Here is a 22,994-nt window from a genome sequence, read left to right as displayed (position 1 = left end):
CTGTTTACGAGTTATTCTCGCTAAAAAACACATGCACTCATCAGGCTTGTCGGCGTTCGCTTTGCTAAACGTTACCGAATTTTATTACCACTTGGGGAGGCTTCTGGATTATTTTTCTTTTCAATTCTCCAATAAGAATGTTGATAATTCAGAATGCAATACAAAATATACGAGAAACGATTCCATTTCACCATTTCCAACTTATCGTTCTTAAAAATCATAAGAAGTTTTTTATTCCATACCACATTCCATTATACATTATATGTATTATAATGTTTTCCATTTTTTGTATCAAATTAACTAGTATTGAACGTGGGTGCATTCGAATTGAAAATAATGTTTCATCCGATTGTATTACTCGACAATCTTAAAGAAAAAATCCAAATGTTCAAGCACATTTTTCACTCGATGATTATGTAAGCAAGTAAAATTGTCGAAAATGGAACAGTGTAAATCCTTATGTGGCTGCTGAGGGACCAAAACATCCACAAAAAGTCCCTGTATGGTGTGCAATTGGGTCTTGTGAAGTGATTGGCCCATACTTCTTCAAATTTTTGCTGCCACCCTTCTCTGAAATATCGCATGATCAAAAAAATACAACATGGATTTTACGTAAACTATATATATCTGGAAATCTGAGCCCCCCCTTAAAAATTCCTGGCCCCTACTTGGCCCCCTATTCTTGAAAGCTGACGTCGTCACTGCGCATAACACGACCTGTGAGATATTGGCCAAAATGTGCCAGCGAGTCATCAAAGACTACCTTATTCTATCGACGATCTGCAAACCAACATCATTATTATTGGTCAGATATCGCTCTAAATGTCGAGTCATAGAAAATTACATCACAAACATCGAATCCTCTTACAGTTAACGCAGACGACTTTTAAATGATGTATTGGCATTCCACACATATGGCATACTATTGAAATTAAAAAATAAAAATTAAATCGATATTTCAAATAGAATGTGTGTTTACTTTCGGAACCACAAAATGGATAACCTTTCATTAACGAAGCTTGGCTCACTTATGATTCGTCCTGAATGGCATAATAATCGAATTGAAACTCAAAAATCATACACATTTACGTTTCAACAAAAAAAAAAGAATTCAATTGAGCCATATTCAGTGAAAGTACGGTTTTTCATTGCACTAGTTCAATAAAATTTTATTAGGTACACACTCTTATGGCATTCTACTACAACATTTTTAAGCGCTTGATCCTGAGAGGAGAAACATCCAAATGTTCTTGACCTACTAGAGAGCCTTCAACTCGAAACCGTCATTGCGTTGAAAAGTATTACACAAAGTTGAACCCCATTGTAGGATATATTCAAAGTTTAAATCCCAAAGAATACACATAAAGACAACCGAGAAGTCCAATTCAAGCACATCTCTTTTTCACAGAGGCCTTTATATAAATGCCATACAATTCACTTTCATTCATTGATAAAATGAAGGGAATATCCGGTCAATGTGATGTGGAGGGGATACATGACCCAACAACCAATGAAAATTGAAGCTTGTACCCATTCAATTAAAAAATATAGTAAAAGCCACATTCACGATGTGGTGAAAATGCTTTCAGCCAGAGTTGCACAATAAATCAGATGGAATGTTTTATTGATATGAGAATGTACAATTATCAGTTCGTTGACACTATCACACCCAAGGTTTGACCTTTCCCTTAAGGCCAGCTCACTCTGAATAATTGCTAGGGGGTGATATGCGAGAATATTTTAATATCTCTATTTCGTGACGAAAATTTTTCATTCTCTCATCATGGTATTATTTTCTAGGGGTGTAAATTCACGAATGTATGCAACAGGCTTTACCCCCTGTTAGAAGCGAAACAGAAAAAGCTCCACACCCAATTATATAATGAAATCAACCTAATAAAATTAATTAGGATTTTTCTGTATAAAATCCTGAGGTTTCAAGATTTTTTATTATTAATATCATATACGATGTTGTATATTTTTTAAATGAGTAAAAATGAAGCTTTCAAAAGATGGCACAAAAATCTAGTGTTCCCATTAAAAAAAACATAACTTTGTGTCATAATATCGTATTTAAAAATCCTACTAGAAGAACGATTCTACGTAGGAAGTGCCTGTATAATGTTTCAATTTCAGAGTATTTATCACCAGTATTAGCGTAGATATAAATTTTTTTCGATATCGCCATTTTTTCCAGTTTTAACATATAACTCGAAAAGAAAAGGAGGTGGTTGAAAATGAATACTACCACTACCCTTGTTAGTTTCTCAGAAAAAGAGAACGCGAATGGGCTATCAGGTTTTTTCTATCTCCTCTGGTGTAAAAGGTGTAGTGCTAAAACATCGAAATTTGCCCACCCTATACCTACACTGAAAAATAATTTTCATTGTATTAGAGAATGGCAATCATCAACTTGATTTCATTGATACAATGAATTTTTTTATCAATGTAATAAAATTTCATTCCTTCACAATATCATGGATAATATAAATCCTTATTCAACAATATCACGATTCTGGTACCCATTGGATAAAATAACTTTGTTCATTAGATCTACCCATATTAAGTCCTACATTAACTACTTCAGATAATTTTAATGAACATTATTATTGATACAAAGTACAAGCTATGGAATAATGAACTGAACTGTAATAAAATGAACATTTCATTGGTTTAATGGAAGTATTTTCTTGATTCAATGAAAACAATCCATCAATATGATAAACACGTATTGATGTTTTTGTTCATCGGTTGAAAAATGTTAACTCAATTTATCAATGAATCAACTTTTTCATGGAATTTATTTACTCTTTTGGTTCAGTATATCTATTGGAATTGACAACGATAGCTACCATATGAAGTGCTCTAATTTCTCCCAAAATTTAAATATCGCATTAAATAAAAACAAGAAACGTTCAGAAGAGATCAGAAAACCTGAGTGTACGTAAACATCCGATAAGAATCAGTCCCTTGGTGTTCTGAATTTTATTCAGAACTTTTAATTTTTTTGTTCACCCCTGTATAAAACAAAATGAAAGTTAATGAGGACGACATCTGAAAAAATAATTGCTAATTTTGAAGGACTTACGCTTTAAGAAATTGTTAAGTAGATCTATCCATTTTTGTCCAGTTGTCAAGTTTTGATCACTGTACCAGATCAAGGCACCATCTTCTGTTTTCGCTGGGAGAGGTCTGAAACCAAGACCAGGATTCACCCCTATGAGACTTTGACTTTGAGTCCATTTTGGTTCAACGTCGTTGATGGTTGCCATTAGGCCTTGCATGCATATTGCAAAAAGGGCTGCTAAAACTGCGTAGAAGATTATGTAAAACACCAACAACTGACCTGAAAATAAAAATTAATAAATATATGGAACATTAATGTTGAAAAATTATTACTAAAAGTCCAACATCAACTTCAAATCATCTTAAGAAATGAAATAGAAATTGAAAACAAAAAACATTGGAATTTATTGGACACTCCAATCTTCAAATTTAAATATCAATATTTATGATGAATATAATAATAAATGAATAAATAAGAGGCTTTCCATTTGAAAAGAGTAAGAGTATATGGAAAAACACTGCAAATTTTTCACATTTTTTTTTAAGTATTCTCAAATGAAGATAATATACATATAATGGTGCGGCATTTAACTTGAGACAGTGAATTATTTGAAAAACTATGGGCCAGTTGCAGCATTTGCCTAAACATTGATTAAAATTCAAACATTAATTAATTTCTGATTTATCTTGAGAAATCATAGAGTAACGTTTAAATTTTTAATCAATGTTTAGGCAAATGGTGCAACTGGCCCTTAGTTCTTCAGAAATTTTTTTTAATTGTTAAGTATCAAGGGGGACAGAAAATGAACATAACCTTGACTTTGTTAACAGCATCGAAGGTTATGAACAAAAGATCAATTCAAAATTTTTGGTTTTCTGCAATCCATTTCACACAATTTTTATAACCTTTGTCATTGGCGTTTCGTAACCTTTCCGGCAAAAAGTTTTCAACCCTTTTTTACTTTTTCGGGGGGAATTTTACAATTTTCTTTCAATTCTTCAAAGTTTACATTTCCCTTCTTCCTAATTTTCCGGAATTTTTTTGAGAATAGTAGATAAATAACTATTATACTCATCATGATATTTTGTTGAATTGTTTATGATCCGCGGTTAATTTGGCATTGTGAGTTGTAGGATAAAAACAAATCCATTTATATTAGGACATTTCGCTTTAATTTTTCACGCTCTCCAATTTGGCGTCCTTTTCAAATTTACAAGTAGGATATAAAAATCCCTTTATTTCATGATATTTTGCTATATTCTTCATTATCCGCTGTAGATTTGGTGCCATTTTGAAAATTAACGAGAAGTGCCTAAAGAAGATAACAATGCATCTTGAATTCGAATTCAAACAAGTAATTTAGCATTATTGAAAGAGACAGTTTTCCAAATTCCGATTATACCTCAAAGTAGGCTAGTTCTGTTTTCTGATATGGCCCAGTCAGGAAAAATTAGGTGTGCCATCTGTGTTCTTATGACACAGATAGTTTCGGAATATCCTCATCAGGCAACAAATTTCGCCTACCCTTTACATCGATAGTGCAGTATCATTACTTGTCAAAGTATAGTATAACCGCATTTTGATGGAAGAGTATGATGGTGGTTTGGAATTTCACAGGAAATAAATATTCCTATTCCACCTTCAATTCGAATGGGGTGTGTAATGTCACAGCTGTCCAAAAACCCGGAAATCTGAATGATTTATGTTTATAATCTAATGTTCACGAATTATTTACTCATTTTTTGAATATTTATATCACTACTTAATAATACACTTCGTGCTTCAATCCATTTGTAATAGCCTTTCACGGTCTCCATTGCTCACCCAAAATAATGATACACTCAGCTATGGAAACATTGCTAGGAAGTCACAATTTCAATAAGTGGATAGATATTTTTCTTTCAAGGAAGCATAGTTGAGGTGAGTTAAGTAAACAAAACAAAGTATTATTCAAGATAAAATTTTTAATAAAATTCAATCGAAAAAAAATTTTCCACAACAACGTTTACCCATATCTGTTATGCGAGAAAAATAGGTTTTAATAACGAGCCTTGAACCAAATTATTCAAAATATTTGTTTTTATTTCCAATTCGATTGTTGTTACCTTATACTAGGTTTTTCTAAAATGGAGGCACGAATGAAAATCAGAGATTCCTTGATAAATTTTAAGAATAAAAAGTCCCATAAACATGAGCCGTAAACGCTTTGTTTTCGAGAAACAAGGTGTTTTTTGTATAGTCGTAATTTTTAGTGATGCTTATATCAGTTTATCGAATCTTTATTATTCTTCGCTACATAATGGGTAAATAAGTACCAAAACTTATAATTAATGTATTCATCACAAGCACTAACTGGATGTTTATAATAATTTGGATCTTCCTGAGGATTATTACAGAGCTGTTTGAATTTTTTTCTCGAAATCGATTGCAGATACGACAAAGCTACAACGGGCCAAAAACTGTAGTGCTAGACCAGAGTTATTTCATCTTTCAAGATGATTTAAATTGGAATATCTATGCCAATTCAAGTTAAATATCTTGTGAAGGAAATGTGCCATGAGAAAAAAACTTGAACTTTAACACTGGTATCTCAAAAAATTATTATTATTAAATTTTATATATATATATATATATATATATATATATATATATATATATACACCCGATATATATATATATATATATATATATATATATATATATCGGGTGTCCCAAGGTGAGTGGCCTATTAGATTATTATGGAAACTATTGATGATAAAGATTTCAAATTTTGTGGATAGATATTTGGCCATGTAAGGTACATTTTTGAAATAATTTCACATTTGCAGTGTTGCCGGATGTACGACAATTTGGCAACAACTTTGTTATTTTAAATGGGACATCAGGTATTTCTATTTTTTTTATGATACTCCATAAAATATTAAATCTATTCACTCCTACTTTTCCATCCCTATCTTTAACGGTTTTTGAGTTATTAATTATTTTTCGAAATTTTAGATCAAATTGGCGTATTACAAAAATGACTCTACTTCGCTCAATATTTGAGATTTAAGTCAGAAATTTTGCAAGTCGCTAGATATTGATCTGATCTGTGTCACTGCTTTTGAATTATGGTTGTCAATAATATAGGACGGACCAAAAAAAATCATCATTTGCCAAGTTACAAAATTGTAAAAAAGTCTATTTTTTCAAATTAGACACCTAGTATATTTTTCAATTTTTGGAATCAGTACAACACACTCTACAATTTTTCTATTCACGTCCCTATACCTATTTCAACTGGAGTCCGAGTTATATGCGTTATATGTGTATATCTTTCTTGAGCCATTATTTATAGAAAAACATCGGAACAAAACACCTGTTAAGCAATAATTGTTTATTTCGACACTTATGGATTGAACTGATTCATTGATTTATCCATCTATGAACGACATAGAGAAAATAACAATACAAAAGAAATTAACTTATTGAATCAATGTGAAATCTAATAAACGCATATAACTCTGAATCCAGTTGAGATACGTATAGGGACGTGAATAGAAAAATTGTAGAGTGTGTTGTACTGATTCCAAAAATTGAAAAATATACTAGGTGTCTAATTTGAAAAAATAGACTTTTTTACAATTTTGTAACTTGGAAAATGATGATTTTTTTTGGTCCGTCCTGTATTATTGACAACCATAATTCAAAAGCAGTGACACAGATCAGATCAATATCTAACGACTTGCAAAATTTCTGACTTAAATCTCAAATATTGAGCGAACTAGAGTCATTTTCATAATACGCCAATTTGATCTAAAATTTCGAAAAATAATTAATAACTCAAAAACCGTTGAAGATAGGGATGGAAAAGTAATAGTGAATAGATTTAATATTTTATGGAGTATCATAAAAAAAATATAAATACCGGATGTCCCATTTAAAATAACAAAGTTGTTGCCAAATTGTCGTACATCCGGCAACACTGGAAATGTGAAATTATTTCAAAAATGTACCTTACATGGCCAAATATCTATCCACAAAATTTGAAGTCTTTACCATCAATAGTTTCCATAATAATCTAATAGGCCACTCACCTTGGGACACCCGATATATTATATTATTAAAATGATCCGAGATATATCACCGTTTAGATATAATTAATTCGAAAACTAATATTCGTATAAATAAATTGCAATTTGAATGAAACACAATAAGTTGTATATCACAGCCTAGACAATTTTTCGATACGAATTACTCAGTTCAGTTCTTTGATAACGGTATTGAAATTTTGTGACGAGAATGATACAAAAATTGAAAACAATGGGTAAATGTATACCGATGACGAATGCAAAAATCACAGATGGCAAATAAGGGACATTGCCGACAAAGCGGATAGATAAAGGAAAATAATAAAAGTCGGACATAGAGATGCTCGTAGTGCAATAAAAGAACTCATCTTGAAAGCGTGAAAACCGTGAAAGGGTCCGATTTTTTTACGACCGTGTCGATTTAAAAGTAAAGTAAAATGATTATTCATTCATTTTATGGAAAAATTTTCGTTTTCCTTCTTTGCGAGAATTATGAAATTTTCAATTTTAGAAATCTTGGGGGGTAATTACCCCCAGTCGCCCCCCCATTTCTTCGCCCTTGGATTGGAAATAATACAGCTTTGTACGAAATTTGAAACGTTTTCTCGTTTGATCTCATGAAATGGGAGTATCTTGTTTAACAAGGAATAATCTATATAACTACAATTGATAGGAATCTAATAAGACATCATATTATAATGTCATCACGACAATGTATTGATATAACTCAATTACAAACCACCAATTCATTTTGACGAGCTGTGTCTGCCACACTTACTAACAAGATTACTTTAAGTGCTTGTTAGTGGTCGAATCGATTTAATTTGATTTACTCTGTTAGGTACATCCTAGTAATTTATTACCTACTATAACAGTTTAACATTGCTTTTGGAAATGAAATGAACATACCATTTTAACAGCAAAATCCTGACAAGTAAAAAGTGGTGGGCAGTTCGGTCTCGCATATTGAAATCTATATTTTTAGATTGATTAGACAAGTGCTTCTAATTTTTCAAAAATATAGAACTTGATTGTTGGAGTTTGATATCGAGGGTCCAAGGCAATATAACTTATTTTTAGACCTTTTTGGGTTAAGAGGGCGGTACTTTCTTATCAAACAAAATTTCGAGCAAATCGAGCTGTAACATCAATTTTAAAGTATTCTGACCCGTAACATACCTGAATATTTTGGCAAAATGATGGTCAAGTACGCAAAATTAAATTTTTTCTTGTCTTGAAAAACCTGGAATCGTTTTTTAGGTTATGTTGCCACTACTCTTTGTGTTTTCACAATTTTTGAGGTATAGTGGCTATATCCTTAATTGGCTATTTAATTACACAAGATTTGATTCCGATGCCCAATTTACAATACAAATTGTGTAACAGTACTGCAAACGTAATTTTTTGATTATTTACCAGAGAAATTAAGAGAATTTCATACAAAAATTGGAACCGATTTAATGATCTCCAAGATATCATTAGATGCTCCTATTATCTTATGAAATGGACTCCTAAAAAATATTTTTTTTTTAAGAATCAGTATTTACTTTGAATTTCAGAAAAGAGCTGACAAATTGCAGACCTAGTGAAAAAAAATATATACAATACAGCTTTCGGGGTGTCATAGTACATTGAAATATAAGTATAGTTTGATGAATAAACTTATGGCCCAAAATGCATACAGAGAGATATATCCTTCCAACGATGATGAAATTTAAAAAAATTTCCCCGCATAACTTCTAAAGGGTGAATGCCACCAGATTGAAATTTCGTGCATAAATGTATGTTGTTGAAATAAATGTTTTTATTACAACTCCACATTTCTGATATTCTTATGAAAAGTGTTCTTTTAGGGTGAGTGTGGTTTTTTTTACGACTTCTATGGCAATCGATGAATCTCGTCATTCATCGCGAGATTCTTCAATAATCTGCTGACATCATGTGACTACAAAAACTCAAATATCTCAAAAACGGTTCAATTTTTTGTATTTGGATAAGAGTATCTTTTTCATGTAATTTTCTACGTTTCATCGAATGATATTTCTTCACCAAAACAAATAAAACTAATGAAGTTGTCCCAAAATAATCATAACTCGCCCTCTAAAACACCCTTGATAACAATATCAGAAATGTATAAGTAAATGTATGTCAACAACATACATTTATGCACGAAATTTCAATCTGGTGGCATTCGCTGTTTAGAAGTTATGCGGGAAAATTTCTTCACTTTTATCAACTTTGGAAGCATATATCTCCATCAATATACATTTTGGGCCTTAAGTTCATTCATGAAACTATTCTTATTTTTCAATCTAATATCATCCCCACAAAGCTCGGTACACATTTTTGACTCAAATGAAACATTTTGGCAGCCAATAGTGAAAAGAGAATCTATCGAATAAAACGTTAATATAGGATTTTCTAATAAGAATTTTATTTCATTTTGAAAAGAAAAGAGTAAATTTTGGGGAAATCGATGGATATTTATTTCATTGTAAGGAGAAAGTTATGCCATTACCGATGGAAAACAATCAGCCGAATGGTCGATAAAACAAAAGAAAAAAGAAAAGAAAAAATGTATATGATGGTACAGTAGAATTTTTCTCCAAGTATATAATTCCAATATTTTCTAATCGATTGATATTGTCCATTAACATACTCAACAGGCGCGTCCAAATATTCAGGCTATCCTTGAATTTCTGCAAAACTTGACGTATAGTTTCTAAGTTCTTTTTTTTAGTTATTAATTATGTTAGCACTGTCTGGGCTTTTACGCACTTGTTCGAATTCGTTTTCCCTTCTTGTCACGAAATTTTGGATTTAGACTCTTGTTTGATTAACCTGCCTGGTCTATGATATGACCAATTACGCGAGACTTTAATGCAATAGCCTTCCACATTTTTCAATCTTCTGATAATACGATCCTTAAGATATTTTGCATAAACATTCGTTTTGCTATTTTGCTCTTGGTATAGTATTTATTCATTAACGACTTTCTATACAGAATAAATCAACTCTAGATCGGATGAGTTTTTTTTTCAATTAGGTATTGAGAAAACAAATCTCCAAAAGTTTATATCTGCGGAACAACCAATTCTATACATAAAAGGAGTGAATCTGTTCCAGACCGTTTCATGCTAAAAATGTCATGTTTGTGGAACTCCAGAAAAACCCACAAAATAGGTTAATTGATCAACTCATTTCGAAGGTTTCAGAATGAGATTTACATACTTTTGACATAGGGGTAACGAAGACTTCACGACATGGCTACATATAAAGCTTGAAACCGGTCAAACAACGTCTAAGGCTTCACATGAAAGGAGCATTATTATCGACTTGGCCACCCCTTATTGTCACTCGTCCATCAGGGGAAGCGAAACCAACCCTTACTCGATGGGATGGATATTTCCCGAACTTCGATCGAACTTTAACCGATTTGAACCAGCAAGAACCGACCCAGTCCTCAATATATCCATCCTACAGGACGATGTTGACGCCATAAAAAAGCAGTGGCGGATTCACTAGAAGGCTGCGTAGGCTGAAGCGAAGCCTAAGACGGCAGGTTCTAGAGGGCGGCGAATTTGACCCAAAAATATTTTTTGTCTTGAATTTATTATACTGAGTAAATTTTTTCAATAGAATCTGTCGAATATCTTTCGAAAATATTTTTCGAGTAAAAGTTTGATGGTTTTGAGGGGGAAATTCACTTATTCTAAAATCTCTTTCATTTACTTCACAACTTTGGAATTTCAAATCCTTGTTTGTTGTCGCTGATTCGTTTTCTACGGAAAAAATCCAAAAAATTGTACGAACATGACCGTAAAGTGAAGAAGTTGATTAGGATAACAGACATTGTGAAGATATCATCTGAACGTGTACATCATATCATTCACGAATATTTGTACATGAGAAAGCTGTGTTCAAAATAGGTTCTGTGCGAGCTCACAATCGATCAAAAGCAACAACGTGTTAATGATTCTGAGCAGTGTTTGAAGCTGTTTAATTGCAATAAACATGAATTTTTGCGTCGATATGTGACAATGGATAAAACATGGCGCCATCATTTCACTCCGGAGTCCAATCGACAGTCAGCTGAGTGGACTGCACACGATAATCCAAAGCGGGGAAAACTCAACAGTCAGCTGGCAAGATTATGGCTTCAGTATTCTGGGATGCGCAAGGTATAATATTCATTGATTACCTCTAAAAGGGCCAGATCATATAAAGCGTTATTGGATCGTTTAAAGGATCCCCATTTGAAGAAAAAAAAGGTGCTGTTTCATCAAGACAATGCGCCATGTCACAAATTAATGAAAACAATGGCAAAATTGCATGAATTCGGCTTGGAATTGCTTCTGCATCCACCGTATTTGCCAGATCTGACCCCCAGCGACTTTTGCCTGTTCTCAGACCTCATTCAGAATGCTCGCTGGCAAGAAATTCAGCGCCAATGAAGAAGTAATCGCCGAAACTGAGGCCTATTTTGAAGCGAAAGACAAATCGTACAACAAAAATGGTATCGAAAAGTTGAAAGATCACTATAATCGCTGTATCGCCCTCAAAGGCAACTATGTTGAATAATAAAATCGAATTTTGTAAAAAAAATGTGTTTCACTATGGTAGACCGGGGACTTTTCAATTGGCCTGTTAGTTTCCATGCTTCTGGAAATTTATTCTCAATCAACATAATCAAATTAATTTCATATTGTCCTGCCATATTGGACTTTATACTCAACAATAATTCCTCAACTGTGTCATTCGATACCGTGTGAAATCAAAATTAGGAGACCGAAACTGTAAATCAGGTTCAGGTGATAATTGACCTTTCGTTAACACGGAAACATATCCAAACACTATTTATTGTGTAAAATCAAATCTATGAACTGACACAACGAAATCCAAGTTTACAACCGTACTAAAAATAGAAGAAATATATCGAATAAGGTCAGCATAGCACAAATCATCTAATTTCAATTTCATTTGTATGAATGTGAACTTTTGGATCGTCGTGAAGCACCTTTTTTCGCCGGCAAAAGTAAAACTGGTGGAAATATTTGAGATGTTGGGACAAGTTAGTGCTGTAAAGAGTCGAAACCGTGTGCATTGCTCAAGAACAACTGAAAAAAAAGTCAGATTTGTCGATTTTTTGTTGATCTTGTGAATTAGGTATTCCACAAAGGACATTACTCCTTATTTTGCATAAAGACTAAGGTCTTAAGGCTTTTAGAATTCAGTTAAGACAAGAACTCAAGCCGGTCGATCACCACCAACGTCGTATCTTCGCTGATTAGGTCCTTGAAATCAAAATGCTCCAAATTTTCATTGAAGAATCTTCTTCAGTGATGCAGCCCATTTTCCCCTCGGAGGCTACATTAAGAAGCAGAATTGTCACATTTTGGGCTCGGAAAATCTAGGAATGACTGTTGAAAAGCCTCTCCATCCACAACGTGCGCGGTTTTTGGCTGATTGAATCTTACTTATTCGAAAATGATTCTGGTGCATCTTTTGCGGTGAATGCATCACACTACCGAGCTATGTTCAATGATATTTCATGGCTGGAATTGATGTGAACGACGTTTATTTTCAACAAGACGGCAACAAAACAATCGCAATTTTACAAGAAAAGTTTTCTGCTCGTGTTATATCTTGAAGAGAATCTTCAAGATTCTTTAAGATGAAATTCGTTAAGTTATCGAGGACATACAGCCGTAAATGACGAATTGGTCAGAACAAATTTCATTGAAAGGATATGGAGGTGCAATCAAACCGTGGCGGCCATTTTGCTGATATAGTTTTCCATCGTTATTTTCTTCGTTACAATGAAATGAACATCCACTGATTTCTCTTGAAATATAGATACTCGTTCTTTTTAATATCAAAATGAAACCTCTCATTGCAAAATCTTTTATAGCCTATTACTAAGAAATGTAACAAATACGCCACTGTAGAATAGACTAGGTCGAAGTTTAGTGCGATACTGCCTTGGAAGATCACTTTGTAGGTAGGTATTATGCTTACAATTTTCCTGACTAAAGGAAATTAACGATTATAATAGTTTGATGCTTCATGGTTAGTTACATCTATTGTGAATATTCTAAAACAGTTCCTTCCATCGATTCAAATGTTATCAGTTTCATCTGAAATATTTCATGACCAAAATATATCAATTTTATTTCCTTACAGTTTGGAAAAAGATCGTGCGAACGGAAACCATAGATAATTTTTTTAGTTGATATCTAAGAAAACAACTGCCAGATTCTGCTCGAATTGAATTGTATGTTCGGTTAAATGAGTATGTTCCAAAAGTTTTATCGTGAAAATCAAGTTTTCCTGAATCCAGCGGAAATCTAGAAAGTTTTGTTCAATTTTATGTTTTCACGATTTGTAGCCAGTACAGAGACACGTATCGAAAAGAGAAAAAATAAATTTATTTTTGAGCACTCTTTCCCTTAACAGATCGCTTCATTTCGGCACGATAATCTCCGTAATTTTTTAATTTGTGTTCAAATTCAAAAATGGCCTTCCGATCCTCAACATAACTCCCGAACTCAAAGACTGCTTCTTACCATCTATTTTATGTTTGACAATGTTCAGCAGTAGGTATCTTTCAATGGGGATATAATTAAAATTATAATCAATCTGCCTCAACCGCATATAAAAGACAGAAAATATCTGTATAATGTGAATAAGTTTATATTTTTTTTGAGTGAAGGGGATACTCACATATAAGAATTATAAACAAAAAATGTGATAATTTCAGAAGTAGATTTCGGAAGTGGATAAAAAAACATGACAATAATTATCCAAGCTAGACTTATGTGGTTTGTTGTGTCCTTGACGTCAATGTGATAATGATAAATATTAACACAATATTACATATCAACATACCAGGAGGTCTTGAAAATAGCATAATTCTGAAGAAGAATCCAATTGAACTGCTAGATTACATCTAAAATTGTTTCTTCTACGATTTTGTCGTTTAACGTTTCGATCGCTCGTTCCCCAAGTATAAATATCATTTCCCCACGATATCTGTATTTTTTTAAAATTTTGAGTCGCAAATGATTCCAAAAGATAAGGTTCAACTGATTGATGGGTACCTATTAGTCGTCAAATTCAAGATTTCTCGTCAGTACAATTTCTATATGCTTTATTCTCCGTATACTTGAGAAAATTCTTCCAAAAAAAGAGATGCTTCCATCAATTTGAACAAGAGTATATACAAAATCTCCTAACTCCACATCAGTAGGTTCCTAATTCTTTTGAGCATTTCACGAACTCAAATTGTGAAAATTTTAAAGGATATTGATTCATCCATGCGCCTATTGCGACACCACAGAACTGTATATGATTATATGAGATGTGATTTAAGTATTATGATGTCATTGTTTTCGGTTAGTTCATCTAGATCGGCAATTCCGACGATACGCCATAAAGATTCGATTGATTGTTCTACATTTACAAACTGAATATCAACATAGTCCGATCTATGGTTACGGAAAAATTCTGCTTGAATTTCTTATGAATATGATGACAAACTCAACATGAAATTTTTCACAAAGATTGAAAGTTGAAGATTTGGTATGTATGTTCATTCAAGGGTAATCGTGTTTACGGACGGACAGAAATGAATTTGATTAAGAATCGTGTATAGCGAGTGAAACTTATCGTTTGATACAATTCCCGGCTAAAAATTCGAGAAAAAGGCCTTTATTTAACAAAACCCAATATAAAATATAACAGGTATTTTTTTAGCTGCATAATAAGTTATGGTGGTTTGACAGTTGACAATACCAAATTGTGTTGGCATTTCTGTTCCGTAAGGTTTGCCAATACGCTTCATTAGTGATGACGTCACACACCGCCATTTTTAGTTCTCCTGTCAGTGTTCGGAATCCAAACAAACAAATTGTCATTCAAATTAGTACGTTGTCATTGAAAAAATTGGCTTATTTTGATAAATAAGATGATTTAAGGAACGATCTTATAAACACAGCTTTTTACAAAATCTTGGTAATGATACAGGATTCAAACTTAGTATTAACCTCGTTCCTTCTGTCTATCAATTAATACTGAAATCGTTCCTCAAATACTCTTATTTATGAAAATAAGCCAATTCCTTCAACGACACCGTACTAATTTGAATGACTATTTATTTGTTTGGATTCCGAACACTGACAGGAAAACCAAAAATGGCGTGACGTCACACTAATAGAGCGTATTGCCAAACCTTACGGAACCTCATCATGAATCGTTTAACGCCAAAACAACGCCAAATTGTGGAGAAATTATGAAAAAAAATGATTCAATTCGCGAAGTTCATGGAGCACTTCATCTATTTTACAGTCAACATAATCTGCCTAGTGAGCAAGCAATTCTTGCTGTACCTAATTGATTGTTTTATGGACTGTTTTAAGTTTTAACTGTTCACGATTCAAAACCATCAGCAAGACAAATAATACCGAAAAAAATATTGCTGCTGTAGCGTAAAGTTTTGGAGAAGACGCCGAAATGTCGATACGTCGACGTTCTCAACTTGTTGGTCTTTGTCCCTCGGCTACCTGGAAAATGCTGACTGATTTTTGTTTCCTAAAATTACAAGCTAAACATAGAAGACATTTTGTTCCAATAAGATGGCGCAACTTGCCATTCAGCGCGCTCAACCATAAATTTATTGCAAAATCAATTTGGTGACAACTTTATTTCTAGAAGTCCTATTACCTGGCCCTCTCATTCATGCGACTTAACGTCTCTTGATTAATTTTCATGGGCCTATGTTGGGACACTGATTTATTTCGCCAAACCAGCAACTCTTGAAGCATCAGAAGCCAATATATTCAAGCCACCTTTGACGCCATACAGCCAGAGATTAATTGGAAAAAGTAGTGAAAAATTGGACTTATCGAATGGACTCAGTAACTCGTAGCCGTAGCGGACAAAAAATAAATGCCATGAAATTATTTACCAGATAATAATAATTAAAAATTCCTTCCAATAATATTTCAGTCTTGTAATACTATTTAAAGTTGTCGAACTCTTGAAAAACAAGCATTATATGAAAGAGCCTTCCAGAAAAATTTGAGAAAAGGTTTATTTATTTCGTTTTTATAAATGGCATTGATATACCTATCAGATATTACGCAATGAATGTAACTGAATCATTATCAAGAAATCACATCCGGAATTTATATCATAATAAGGAAATACGATAGGACAACGTGAACGTATACTGAGAAATTTGTTCTGAGGAATACGATAAGGTCGACAATAATCGATCCGATTTGAAATTAGTCACTTCAAACATTATCCCATACATACATTTCGAAAAATAGTGTTATTGTTATTTGTTCAGAAATCCGAATCAAATCTCTTGAACTTCATAACTACGAGATTAACAAAGTTTGGCACTCTTTTGTAAAAAATAATGTATTCAGAATCATTATTGCAAATCATGTTTTCAATTATATTTTCAGATTGAGTCTCTGGTTTATCGAGTGTTTGAACTAGCTGTTAAAGATTTCTAGAAAGCTCGTGAAGTTTTTTCGCATTCTCTTTTTTTTTAGAATATCGCAAAAATTTATTATTAGATACGAAATAAAAATATGGAAAAATTTAGAATTTTTTCCAATTCTATCGTAAGAGAGTAGGTACACTATTTTCATTTTGGTATTGAAAATAATATTATAAACCTTATAAAAAAGTTTTCAGAATGAGTAAGTAAAGAACAGAAAGAAAATATTGCAGAAATTTATGGGATTCATTATTTGTTACGAAAGGTTATTCGAAGATGGTTTATGCTATATACTATTTTTTGTTTAGAAACGCAGAGCAATTCAAAATAACATTTCAACTCGTTGAACTCCTTCCTTACGATTAAAATCATCCTTTGCGATTTGAACTGAAAGTTATTTCAAAATTTCGCATACTCATTCCTGGAATTGGAACAAATAGAGATGAAAATGTTATGATTGACTAAAACAATATATACTTATTTCATTCCATGGAAGCAAGTCGAATAGTTTTCAGAAATTATTTGTTTTCATATCTAACCATCAAAATTGACGGATCGGATACTTTTGTAAGTAAGAGCAAACAATTTTTAGACTCTCTTTTGAGAAGTCTTTATTCGGCCTTAGATTTTTCAAAGAATTTCGAAAATCTCTAATGATAATTCCTGGAGAATAAAATAAAGATGAAGATTTATTATTAGGTATAACTTTGTTCAATCAATTTATACATAATATTGAAACTCCAAGAACTGCCCTTAAATCAACTTTGAACAGGTTATAAACCAGTTCAGGACTATTAAAATCTTATTCATCTTATCATTTTTTAATGATCTACATTTTGAAAATTTCATAGACGATATCTATAATGGTAAGGAAACATTTATTTTTTTTATTTTCATAATTCTCCAAATCTTGAAGTGGAATCATACATTCATCCACAAAGAATTCAAAAGTTCAGAAAATATTATTCGCAAATTTTCAATTGATCTTAAGATTGTGAAAAGTTTTTGAATGATAAGTGGATTGCTCAGCACTGTGTGTTTTCGATATTTCTGTGAATATCAAGCGGAAGTCTGAAATAACTTTACAATTTTAAAAATATTCACCACATACAACTTATTTCAATGATCCATTGATACTTTACACCCAAACCGCGATCTATTTTGGGCTCTAGAATATTCGGCAGTTATTTTTAGAGAATCAAGTGGATATTCCAAGATTTTGAATGCATGAAACATGCAATAAGTCATCATAAACCACAACTTACAATTATTATTACATTCCGTGCTCCGAAAAACGAAAGTTTAGAACATAATTTTCTTCGAAACTTTTATTGAGGTTATGTTTATTTTTGAGTTTTTTAAACTGACTACTGTCAAGAAATCATCTAACTGATTTCGCGCAAAATAATAATAGATAATTAGATAAACTTACCCCAACTCTTAGGCGTCCTGCCTAATATTTCATTCTTGGAGGAATCGTATATTGTTTTTTGCAATGATTGCCATTTATTGTCCTTATGGTTGGAATAATTGTTCCTAAAGCCATTTTCATTCTCCATAATACAAATATTATAGGACCAAATGAGATATTCTTATAATGAATAAAACAGTTTGAAGGTTTAAAATCACAGATTATGACGAAAGAACACTTCACACAAGAGCACAACACGAAAATTAAAAATCAGGAAACTGTTAATTCATTCGAATTTTCATATATCACTCTACAACAGGTGAATCGGAAACTGATGGAAACCGACTGAACACACGGACAAGTTCACATCCGAACGTGTTGAAATTGAAATGCTTTTGCGCGCTCGCTTATATGCCAACTTAATGAGCGAGCGTGGATAAAATGAAAACTAGTCACACGCCTAACGGAATCTTTTTAAGTGGAGTTGGTACTGATGGCCCACCTACATAATTGATAATCGATCAGAATAATCCAACTTTTACACCTCTCTTTGTTTGCTCACATTGATAATAAATTCATTCTAGCCCATTTCTAACTGCCAAAGAGTTCAACAGGAGGATAGATAAAGTTTTGGAGTCGGTCCTTTCGATTTACTCAAGTTGAAATTTGCTTCGGAAAAAGTTCTAGAGGTATTTCTACTAAGAACAAAAATTAAAGTGATCAATATCAATTTTTCAATTTCTGGATAAGTTTTGAGTTTTTGAAAAATAAATAAACACTATAGTTTCATTTCGAGTCTGATCCCTCAGCCAGTATACAACTATATTTCATTATATTTCTTAGATTCAACACTAAGCAAAAGCTAAATCAAATAACTATTATCAGTCCGGTTTTAAAGACAAAATATGCTAATGCAAAAAAAAATTGGAGAAGCACTGACGTGAGGCCAGAAGCTTTCGAAAGCTTGTTCATTCGTGTGCCAATTGTGCTCTTAGAGACCACAAAATTTTATATAAATATGTACGTAATGTGATTAATGAATCCCATCTCACATCAGTGCTTTGCTCATTTTTATTCGATATTTTGCTTGGATTTTTGACTATGGCTCTGGTGACGAGTTCAACATGGAATTTTGCATCTAACTTAAAATTGCTATTATACACTCAAATTTTCAGCTAGGTCGTATTTGATGTCGCTGAAATATTAAGTTTTTTTCGATATTATGCTTGAATTTTTTTCGCTCTAATGACGCTGACAACAGGAAATTTTGTATGAAGCTTGAAATTGTTATTCCATATAGAGTGTTTCTTGATGATATGCTAACATTTAAGGCAGTGTTGAATCCAAGGGGTGTCCATAAGGTATCAAAAAGAAAAAAAAATCACACCCAAACAGAAAATTAAATCAGACAATAATTGAATTAAAATAATCATTTTTGCTATAAATAAAACCATCTCTCAACTAAAAATGATCTCATCTTGTTTTCTGAAACTTTTGTAGTCCAAAACCTTTCAGCCTATCAGGCACATATGATTGAAAAGTTCAGCTCCGATGTATGACGGAGACTGCTGAAATTTGTTTGCTCTGACTACGCCCGTGAGCAGGTACTTCAAGATGTATAAGACAAAGACTGCATCGATGTCGGGTGATTCACCACACAGAATCACATTGTAATTCAGGTGAGAGTACCATAGAGAACAGAATACTCCCAACAAGCATAATAAAAACTACATAAATTCCTACAACCATCATCAACATGATTCCTCCAATTGAGAGTGATATCAACATGTATACCAAGAAACTTCAAAGAGTCAGATGATTGTAAGTCACCAGAAGGCATATTTAAAATCAGTCGTCGACCTATGAATCGGGAGTTTGACGGTAAATTAGATCAGTCTTGTTAACATTCATTTTGGCTGTAGCACAAAGCAGAAGAGATTCAGTGATGTGATGAGAATTGAGTTATCATCTGCAAAGAGTAAAATCTTAATGGAAATAAAATGTGATGGGTACCTAATACTTGTTCATGGATCATTCACAAAAATGATAAATAATAAGGGCCCTAAAACAGATCCCTGCGGGACACCCATCATCGCAGGATATTTATTGGAATCCTGCTGATCCACACTTACATAAAGGCATCGACTTGTAAGGAAACTTCAGACCCACTCCAGAAAAACAACCCTGAATCCAAGACTACCTATACAATTTGTCAATAATGAAATCGAACTTTAGGGAATCGAATTCTCGAGATTGGTCGAAGAACAAACCCGCAACACAGATTCCATCATCCAAGCAGTCGTGCACGAATTCGACCATCTCAAAGGCTGCGCTCTCAGTTGGATCTGCCTATTCGAAAGTTATTCTGAGAGCTAGTGAAGTTTTGTTCAGAAATTTTACTATCCCATGTATGTCGTGAATGTGTTTGGATATGCAAGGTGGTAAAGTTTCCAGAAAAAAACATTTTTTAATAACCAAAATGAAGCTATTGCAGTTTTTTCTATGAAATTTGGTACACTTTTTCACTGCATCAAGATACATTTTCTGGTGTACAAACAATTTTATTATTTTTACCAGTGGCGTCTGTATGGGTTTTGCACTGAATATTTTTGGAGAAGAAATGTTGAAGTGAAAATTATTTGTGAAATTCTCATTCATTTCTGAACAAATTTGATCTCTTGATTTGACTTTGTCCGGGGCATGGATTTTCACTTGAAAAAATAAAAATTGTTTTACTTCAGGGATAATAAGTCAGGTTAATAAAAGTGGGTGCTTGCGAATCAACTAAAATTGATTGATAACTCAAATTGGTTCAAAACAAATGAGAATTTTAAAAATTCAATTTCGTCGTTAGATTTCCCAATTGAAAAGAAACTGCTTCATACCGATTTCCATACAAAAATCACCCCAAGAAACTTTCAGCAATTTGTCCTTGATTTTACATGGAAAACCATACCCGGACCAAGTAAAATCAAGAGATCAAATATGCTCAGAAATGAATGAGAACTTCAAAAATAATTTTTACTTTGAGAAGAAGCAGTGTCGTAACATTTTTTCTACAAAAATATTCAATGCAATACCCATTCAGACGCCACTGGTAAAAAGTGAAGTTATTTATTTATTCAAGACATACGCGTTCATAATTTTTTTCTCAAAATGGCTGCAAGAATCGCCCCCTCAAATATTAGCATATCATTAAGGAACATCCTATGCATATATACACTCAAAATCTCAACCCCATCTGTCTGATATTGAGTATTTCTATTCTCCTTGAATATTATGCAGTTCTGATAATATAATCAACTTGAAATAATTCTTTTCTAATTTTCTCTGGTTCTGGTCGCAATCAACAAGAAATTTTGCATGAAGCTTGAAATTGTTATGTCACAGCTAAATGCAATATTTCGATCGGATTTTACTCAGAAAACTTCAAGTTTCTAGGTATTTCTGTTCCAGAGTTGCCGAGTTTAAGGGCGGACAGACCGACAGATTAGAATTTGGGAAGGATTCGTCATTATTGAGTCGAAACTTTACATTTGGGACCGTTTATAACATTGTCAAAAAAAATGAAAAGAACTCATTGTTACAAAATCTGAATGCAAAGGGTTTCATTTTTTCCACTTATTTCAGATAATATTCCCCTGGAATTATCATCAACAATTCACTCAACAATTTGTTGAATGAAATTCATGTGATCCAATTCAAGAAACAAAAAACTACTCTGTTGTGGCAGTGTGCTTCCCCTTTACCGTTCTTCAAAAGTCTATTATCGCCTGAAACAAATAATTTTTATGCTTACGAACATGCAACTTATGTTCAAAAATGTTGACATTTCTAAAGAACCTCCTCAACATGCATCCTTTTTCTTAATAAGCTGAATTTTATATGGGACCACATACCACTGAAGATGAATACCCAAACTAAATATATTGCGGATAATAATTGTAGAAGTTAAGGCTGTAATAAAGATTTCAGGCAACAAGAGCGACATACACACACAACCAAAGTTCATTGTTAATGTGATCACAAAGCTCCCTCTAACTTCAGTAAACTCAAAATCAATAATAAGGAAGGGTAAATAACATAATTCGGTTAAAAAAATCAAAAAATTCTATTTTAACTTTCTTATATACATATTCTGTAAATGTACATTATTTTCATTCTGTATCACAATAGTTTTGAAATTAATAATACCTTGTCCTATTATAAAATTATCAGAATGAGTTAACTACACTAAAATTTAAGTAGGTTCAATTAAAATTAGGAAATATCACATTCCAAAATGTACGACCTAAAGATAACAGTATTAAACAAAAATACACATAATATAATTATTTTTTATGGAAGTCAGTCTCCGAACCCGAGTCAAGGTTAGCTTTTGCTTCACGCAACACCTGGCTTGTCTTGTGAATTTGTCGACAAATATTTTTTTCAACTAATTTTTTACGTTGATTAGCTAATGTGAGCTGCGTCACAGTATCCTCAAGGGCCTTTCTCGTCTTCAACAATTTTTTCTTCAAATTGTTATTCTCCTGTGACAGTTCCAAAGATTTTTGATAGCAGGATTTATTATCTGGAAATGAGAGTCTAATTAATACAATTTATTCAATATTTGTGATTCCATAGATCAAGTGACTCTGATGATCACACAAGTACCAGTCAACTCATTCGAACTAACCAACTACTAATTGGTCGATCGGCTTTATACTAGGTACCAAATTGTTAAGAATAGTATATTGATGAATTGATGTAGTGGATTCTATTAAACCTCATTTCATACTCAAAGTGAATAGAATATATCTCATGTTTTGGTGAGATATATTCTATCATCGTCAATAAATAGGAAAATATTTTTTATAAGTACTTTCAAATAGCCTATTTCAACAATTTGTACATTATTGTACATATTCCAACTGATATTCTAGATCTTATAAC

The 22,994-nt window shown here is 32.7% G+C and overlaps 2 protein-coding genes across 6 annotated transcripts in view; both read right to left on the bottom strand.

Moving 5' to 3' along the window:
* LOC123678157 (sodium/potassium-transporting ATPase subunit beta-1-like) overlaps positions 1-18,476 on the bottom strand; it is a 28,164-nt gene extending 9,688 nt beyond the window's left edge. Inside the window, exons 1-2 of the mRNA XM_045615010.1 lie at positions 18,081-18,476; positions 3,089-3,346 (exon numbers count right to left, since the gene is read on the bottom strand). Of these exons, the coding sequence (XP_045470966.1) occupies positions 3,089-3,346; positions 18,081-18,207 (385 nt within the window). The 5' untranslated portion in view covers positions 18,208-18,476. The remainder of the gene's footprint in view (positions 1-3,088; positions 3,347-18,080) is intronic.
* A 3,675-nt stretch (positions 18,477-22,151) lies between these two features.
* Positions 22,152-22,994, bottom strand: part of LOC123679316 (centrosomin) — a 64,847-nt gene continuing 64,004 nt past the window's right edge. For all 5 annotated transcript variants that reach the window (XM_045616862.1, XM_045616860.1, XM_045616863.1 and 2 more), the window contains one exon: positions 22,152-22,632. In XM_045616862.1, the coding sequence (XP_045472818.1) occupies positions 22,391-22,632 (242 nt within the window). In that variant the 3' untranslated portion in view covers positions 22,152-22,390. The remainder of the gene's footprint in view (positions 22,633-22,994) is intronic.

The sequence above is a fragment of the Harmonia axyridis genome, chromosome 4, assembly GCF_914767665.1.
Source record: "Harmonia axyridis chromosome 4, icHarAxyr1.1, whole genome shotgun sequence".
NCBI classification, from domain to species: domain Eukaryota; kingdom Metazoa; phylum Arthropoda; class Insecta; order Coleoptera; family Coccinellidae; genus Harmonia; species Harmonia axyridis.
This window is presented reverse-complemented; position numbering and strand designations above follow the sequence as displayed.